The sequence below is a fragment of the Nicotiana tabacum genome, chromosome 20 (genome assembly GCF_000715075.1).
Source record: "Nicotiana tabacum cultivar K326 chromosome 20, ASM71507v2, whole genome shotgun sequence".
Lineage (NCBI taxonomy): Eukaryota > Viridiplantae > Streptophyta > Magnoliopsida > Solanales > Solanaceae > Nicotiana > Nicotiana tabacum.
Genome location: NC_134099.1, coordinates 103045465 through 103052996, shown reverse-complemented (window position 1 = coordinate 103052996; position 7532 = coordinate 103045465). Strand labels below are relative to the sequence as shown.

General features: G+C 36.2%; 1 protein-coding gene across 1 annotated transcript; it reads right to left on the bottom strand.

The window, feature by feature from the left end:
* Positions 1 to 362: 362 nt before the first annotated feature.
* Positions 363 to 1574, bottom strand: LOC142174480 (uncharacterized). Its single transcript, XM_075240280.1, has one exon. It carries the CDS (start codon positions 1572 to 1574, stop codon positions 363 to 365), a length of 1212 nt encoding a protein of 403 aa, XP_075096381.1.
* Between the last annotated feature and the right edge of the window lie 5958 nt (positions 1575 to 7532).

Genomic DNA, 7532 nt, shown 5'->3' with positions numbered 1-7532 from the left:
GAAGTTTGGAAATAATTTTAGAAGTAAAATTACTCAAACTAATAGGTCTGAAATCAGTAAATTGTTGAGGACTATTAATTTTAGGAATGAGGACAAGAAATGTATGCGTAAAAGATTTTGGAAGTTGATGTCCAGAAAAAAAATCTAGAACCATATTATAAAGATCAAGATAGATAATGTCCCAGCAATGTTGAAAAAACTTCCCCGAAAAACCATCAGGGCTTGGAGAGCTGTTGCTGCTTAAAGAGAATACTGCTTCCTTCAGTTCTTCAATGGTGGGAGTAACCTGAAGCTTGAGATTGTCTTCCTCAGTAACCACCATTGGAATGCAATGAAGCATAGAGAAATCCCTGTCTTGGTTCTCAGTAGTAAATTGATTTTGAAAAAAAATGAATAGCTTCAGTAGCTATATCCTCATTGCCTTCAATCCAGGTGCCATCTTGCTTTTTTATTCTTTTTAAGAAGAGCCTCCTTCTTCTAGAGTTAATAACAGAGCGGAGGAATCTGGTATTGTTGTCTCCATCAGTAAACCATTTTAGACCAGACTTTTGCCTCCAGAAAGCTTCTTCAGTCTTAATATGTCTAATCAACTGAGCATTAATGTGATTAAGCTCCATCCTATTCTCCTCAGAATTATCAATAAGACTATTTTGCTCAATATATTCTAGCTTGGACTGAAGCTCCTTAGTCTTGTCAAAGATATTTCCCAAACTATTTTTGGACCAATTGGAAAGCATCTTACATACATTCTTTAGTTTAAGATGTAGCTTCCACATTGGGCCACCCACTACCTGTATATTCCAGGCTTGTTCCACAATATCCATAAAACCTTCATGTCCAGTCCATAAGTCTAGAAACCTAAAATATTTTTGAGGTTCTTGTAGTGTATTGAAAAAGGATATCAAAAGAGGGGCATGATCTGAGCCAGTTCTCACTAAGTGAGTAACTGTGGTATCACTAAACTTCTGAAGCCAATCATTGTTACCAAGAGCTCTATCTAGCCTTGCCCAGATTCTATTTTTTGGCGCCCATCCATTACACCAAGTAAAAGGAGAGCCACTATAATCCATATCCATTAGACCGCAATCCATAATGCAGTGAATGAAAGGGAGGCTTTTTGACATGTTGTGAATTTTCCCTCCTTTCTTCTCTTCTGGGTCAGTAATAATATTAAAATCCCCAGCCACCATCCATGGGGAATTCATTCCGCTAGCAATGGTTTTTAAGTTGTCCCAGAGAGGTTCTCTGAGATGAGCCTTGCACTTAGCATAAACTAAGGTAAGAAAAATTGGATCATCATTGATAGAAACCTTTACAGTAACCTGTTGTGACACGTCCTCCACTATACTAAAATTAAGGTATCCCTCACAAAAGATCCACACTTTATTAATACAGTTAGCATACGCAAAATCTAACCCCAATCTTCTCTTGAAACTCCTTAGAGTAGAATTTTGGCATAAAGGTTCCATTAGAGCAATGAAAACCAGCTTCTCAGATCTTTTGAGTTGAATAAGTCTATCAAAAGCACCTTGTGATCTGGTGCCTCTTATGTTCCATATAAGGGACTTAATCATTAAAATGATGTTGAGAGGGAATCTTGAGCCTGTGCAAGTCTCACAGACTTTCTAGTTCTGCCACCTTTGCCTCCTTTAGATGATGGACCTCCTTTGGAGGAGGTTGTGCCTCTACGAGATAGATGTTGTTGCTCTGCAATTTCGTTAAAAGCTTGGTCAATTTCATCTACAATTTGAGATTGTTGATTGAGTGTCACTACCAAATTATCAACATTGTCATCACTAGTGGCAGAGAATTCATCCATACTTTCAAAGTCACTATCAGATTCATTATCACCTTCAGATTCTTCTACTAATTCATTATGATATGAGTCTTCTGAGTTATCATCCTCAGAGTCAAGAGCACCAGTGTTATCTATGTTCCGACTATTAGCTAGAGTTGTAGTAACTTGGTCTGTTCGAACATTAGGAATGGATTTCAACTGAGAGAAAGGGTTACTGGTATCCAAGAATTCGATGCTGGCGTTGATTTGATGGGCAATGTTGTTGATCACATGATTAGAATCTATAGGGTTAAGAGAGGTGGGGTTACTTAGGATCTGCTGACTATTAATTTTGGGGTCAGGTGGTTCATTGTTTGAAGGAGGAGGTGTGAGAGCTTTTTGGGTATTGAGTTGCTTCTCAGGGGGTTCAGGTTTAGTAGTAGTTGGTTTAGTTTTCTTGCTATTTGGTTTGTTGGAAGATTGTATACTAGAGTTGTCTTGATGTTGGGTTGGTGCTTGTTTTGGTGGGGGAGCAGGACTTTGTTGAGTAATTTTCTTTTGTGAAAGATCTAAGTCTTGTCGAGTCGTCTGTTGTAATGTCCCAAGGGTTGAGATGTATTGTGGTTGATTTTGTTTTAGTGGCTTATCTATATTGGCATTAACATTTAATTGTCCCTCACGGACTACATTTTGTTAAGGCATCCGTTGGACTTTCTTTTTTAGTTTATTTCTTTTTGTGGAAACTTGCTGGACATGATATGACTCATTGTGTGTCCTGACTTCTTTGCCTTTTCCTTTCAAATTTTCTGTTGCTATACCATGTTGAGTTACCTGATGCCCGTTAGTTTGCATTGGTATTTGATCACCGCTAGCATTTCCAGTTGGAGGATTTATTACAGACACTTGTTGAGTGTCAGATTGCTGTAATTGAGGATTTATTACAGGCACTTTCAATTGTTGAGTGTCAGATTGCAGTAATTTTTGAGCTCTTACAGCATTTTTTTGTGATTTCAAATCATTTTCCCCGACTTCAGTTTGGATCTTCTCTTGTTCCTCGTCCCATTGCTTCCTTCTACAAGAGCTTTGAGAATGTCCTTGCATAAGACAATATTAACAGTAAGCTGGAGCATCTTCATATTCAATATCTAACCAATAGCCATCTTCCTCATTGCTTCCTAATCTTTTAAAACCAACCCATATTTGATCTTGTCGGGGCTTAAGTAAGTCAACTTCAACTTTGAGCTTAGCAACATTCCCCCTAAACTTTGAAAAGGTAGCAAGATCAGGAGCCATAGCTGTACCCACAGATTCCACCATTTTAGAGATTATATCCCATCTAAATAAGTGCCAAGGGAGTTGATGGATAAGAATCCAAACTGGGGCTAAGGATGTTTCAATCCCTGGGACAAAATCAGGTGTCCAAGTGACAATTTTCATAGAATATGGTCCCGGATCAAGCCCCTCTTAAATGACAATAAAGGGGGCCTATCGATGAACATGTAACGGCAGGCCATGAATGCCAAAATTCTCTGTAACGACTGCCTATTTAATATTAGGAAATATTCTTCATTAAATGCCACCTGTTGACAAACATTCGAACCCGCTCACGTCGGTAACGCTCCCTTCGGGACTTATCCGATGTCAGCTGCAGCTGTTGTCCCCTATCTTGGTTCTTACACGATTCATCTTTTGCCTGTCTCCGGTTCCACGTGTCACACAATCATTCGATCATTTAGTATAAACTAATTTTATCCTATACAGATAGACCCCCTACTTTTCGGTGGCACATCTTTGTGTCATCGAAAAGTTGGTGAAGATTCCTTTCTTGGTGGGAAATTTTCTATAACCCTCTGAGCAGACTCTGACGCTTGATAAGACGCACGTCTCCTCACATTTAATATCCCGAACACATGTTGCCCCACGATTCAATAATATTTTTGCTGGTTCTCGAGGTAATTATGACCATAATTTTAGCCGTTTATATCTTTAGTTATACGCATCATTTTGCCTTTTTCATTTCTAAATATTTCATAAGCTTTTTTATCCTCTTTGCACTTAACTTCCTTCTACTTCCATCTCTCTCCGATTTTCTTCAAAAAACTTTGTTTTCTTCTTATCATTACTATGGTTTCTTTCACTGAATCTATTTTGGTCTTCTCTTCAGTGGAGTTCCGAAGAGAAGCAAGGATAAAGAGGTTGATGTTGATGCTGATTTTCCTATGGTGAGCACCATCATACCCAAACATTTGAGTACTGTTAACGACTTCCAAGAGAAGTTTTCTTTTACGAATCCTTGATCTTGGCATGTTAGCAGGTATTCCTCTTCTATTCTCCCTTCCAGTATTCCACTGTGAAGGATGATTGTAACTGCCATGACCTAAATATCATTGCTCCTAAACTAGTAGAGCGAGTTACCTTCACCAAGAAGGGTTTTACGTATGTCTATATGTACCTCTTCACTTTGGGTCCATTTTCTTTGAGTGGGAGACTTAACCTCGTGATCTTGAAATTATGCCACTGGTACCAGATTTGCTTGGTTCAAGTAGGCCATTCTGTGTGGCGAACGGTAGCATGTCTGTGCTGGCTGTGCACAGAGATAGAGAAGACCCTAACCTTGACACATATGATGAACCTCTATTCCCCCAAAATTTTCCATGAGAAAAGTAAGATAACTCTTGATTAGTTAAAAAATTTCTGTATAAAAAAAGTGAAGCTATTGTTTGTTGAGTCATGTGACTTTCATCCTCGTTCTTTGATTATTATTATTATTATTATTATTATTATTATTATTAAAGCAGAATTATCAATTATAATTGGTGAATTTTATTGATTAATCATTCAATGTTTTTTTTATATAAATAAATTTTGATATTGTTAGGTTTTGCCCTGAATTTCTAATTTGTTAGGACTCTCATTCTTGAAAGAAGGAAAATGACTCTTAAAAGAAATAAATCTCCTTCATATGTCTTATCCTTTTCTTGGAGAAGTTTTATATTTCTATAAATTGACATTTTCCTCTTACAACAAGAACAACAATATCATCTACAATGTAGTAATTAAAGAGTCTTGTTTAGGGAGATTTTTCTCTCAATAATTTTTATATTTTTATACTAGTTTTTATATGAGTGTTAATTGATCAAACCCATTATAATAGCCTGTTTTATTATTCTTTTGCTATTTGATTTATCATCCATCAAACTTTGTATTGTTAGCTTTCGCATACCCCATGTTATTTCGATCTCAACACATATTGTCATACAAAGTTCAATACACTTAATGTAATACTCCGTAAATTCGGATTAGGTGTGAATGTATTAAATGAGTATTAATGTGATTTTTAGGAATGCTAATTCCTATCAGGATGATTATGGGTGGAAATAGTTATTTTGGAATCAAGACGCAGAGTGATACGCATAAGATGCGATAAAATCGAATAAGTTTATGAAATGTCTGTTTTTAGACTAATTTCACGTAAATCAGTTAGGAATTTCGGAACATTTAAAACATGAAAGTTGTATCCCTTTGAAATACCTTTTAAATGATATACTATTCAGCCTGAATGGATCTCTGTGCAAAATATTATGCACATTTTACTGGACAATGCGCAGCCTGCGCACCCAGCTGTTCCCGTGCACGACAACGCACTTGTGGCAGTGCCACTGCCCTTGCTGCACGTCCGAATGCACAGTTGGACCTTCAGCTGCGTGGAACGCACCCAGAGGGTCGTTTTAAAATCCCTACCTCGTCCCCCACACCCCAAAATACGAAAATTTGCTCTAGAAAAGGAAGCTTTCAAGAACCCAACTTCCTCCAAGATCCCTCCATCATCCAAGGTAAGTTCTAATGATGATTCTAAGTTAATTTTAATTCTCCAACACCTTATTGACATGGGTAAACTCTTTAAATCATTATATATTCATTCGAGACATCATTGTTGAGAAATGAAACTCTAAAACTCGAATTCAAGATGACTGGACGTAAAAAAAGGAATGTCTTCACCCTCTGTTTGACTATAGTATTGGATTAATAATTATAAACTCTAGTTCATGAGATATGAATTGATGAGTTTGATATAAAAGTATGAACGGTTATACGTTTGGATTGTTGATTACTCTCTCCGGTTCAAATTAGATGAGATACTTTTCTTTTTAGTATGTTCCAAAACAAATGATACATTTCTAAATTTGGAAATACTTCAACTTTAAACTCTTCTTCTTACCCAGTTTTCCCTCAATGAGAAGTTTTTATAACTACACAAATATCATGGCCCCACAAAGCTTTTAGCCATAAAGCTTTTAAGACCACAAACTTTAAAAGTCTTTTTTTTCCTCTTAAACTCTATGCCGAGTCAAACTACCTCATCTGAATTGAAATGGAGGGAGTATTAGTTAAGGGTATTGTTTATCTTATGGGTGATGAAGAATGATATTGATTATAAGAAATTTGAGATTTTAGAATTTATCTAGGAGCAAGAGAATGGGTTGTTGGGTGTAGAAACACTATTAATGAGGGCGATAAGGTTTTATGCCCATAAGGTATTTGATGAAATTCCTAAGTGACTAAAATATGAGCATTAGTGCTAATATTGGTTCTATTACACCATATAGTTTCGTACGTGAAAGTATGCCATAAATAAATTGATGAAAGCTCGGAAATAAGATGTTACATCCCGCATTTTCGTACGTTAAAGTTTTGTCGTAAGTTAATCAACGCAAGCTCGGGAATGAGATTATTTTGAGATTGTTAGTGTCATGCGATTTCAAGCAAGTGATAAATAAATTCGTGAAGATGAGAGGGTAAGTAAAACGAAGAAAATGAATTTTCGTCGAAGTTTGACATTTTGGGATAAAATACGGCCCGAGGTATAATACCCCGTATTTATGGACTAGTGCCATACAAGGTATTACATGACCATGATAGTAAGGTATATAAAGTGTATTAAAAGTGAGTAGTATTTTAAGTAAGTTGAGATAATTCTTAATTATGTGGATAATTGATTAATTATTGGTTAGTGGAGATTAATAAATTATCAATTTATTAAAATTGGATAAGTTTGAGGGATCTTACCTTTAACGTGGCAGCCCATGAATTTGTTACTAAAAGCCACTAAATGACTCACATAAGACATGGCAAGGTATCACATTATTAAAGCTTTTAACAAGATCCACATTCTTTAAGCCCTTTGAATGTGATTTACACAAATATATGCACTTTAGCATTCTTTAAGCCCTTTTGAACGTTATAGCATTCTTTAAGCCTTTTGAATGTGATTTACACAAATATATGCACCTTAGCATGCTATAAGCCCTTTTGAACGTGATTTACAGTGGTCGGAGTTGTAATGTGAGATTTTGCGATTCTAAGGAAGTACGGTACAATCTTTCTCAAGAATATCATACGACTTTTTCCCTACTCCGCTCTTACCATCACATGTTTTGTCGCAAGTGACGTGTATTAGAGGGATTGTCAAGGGAATCAGCTCAAGTGTGTTAAGGCTAAACCTTTCCTTCATTTTTGCATGATCTCGTCATTATGCAAGTTTGATAACGAGACATAAAAAAAATTCATATCCCGGAATTTATGTATATTTTGCTAGTCTCGCAAGTACATATATTTTTCTAGTTTTGTAAGTTACAATATTCTCCTTATCGGAACTTTATATTCAATTGAGTATTTCCTTCTTCCAGTCAAGATAGTAGAGAGTTTATATATACAGTATCACAATATTTTCATTACCATCGAACTATAATCATTG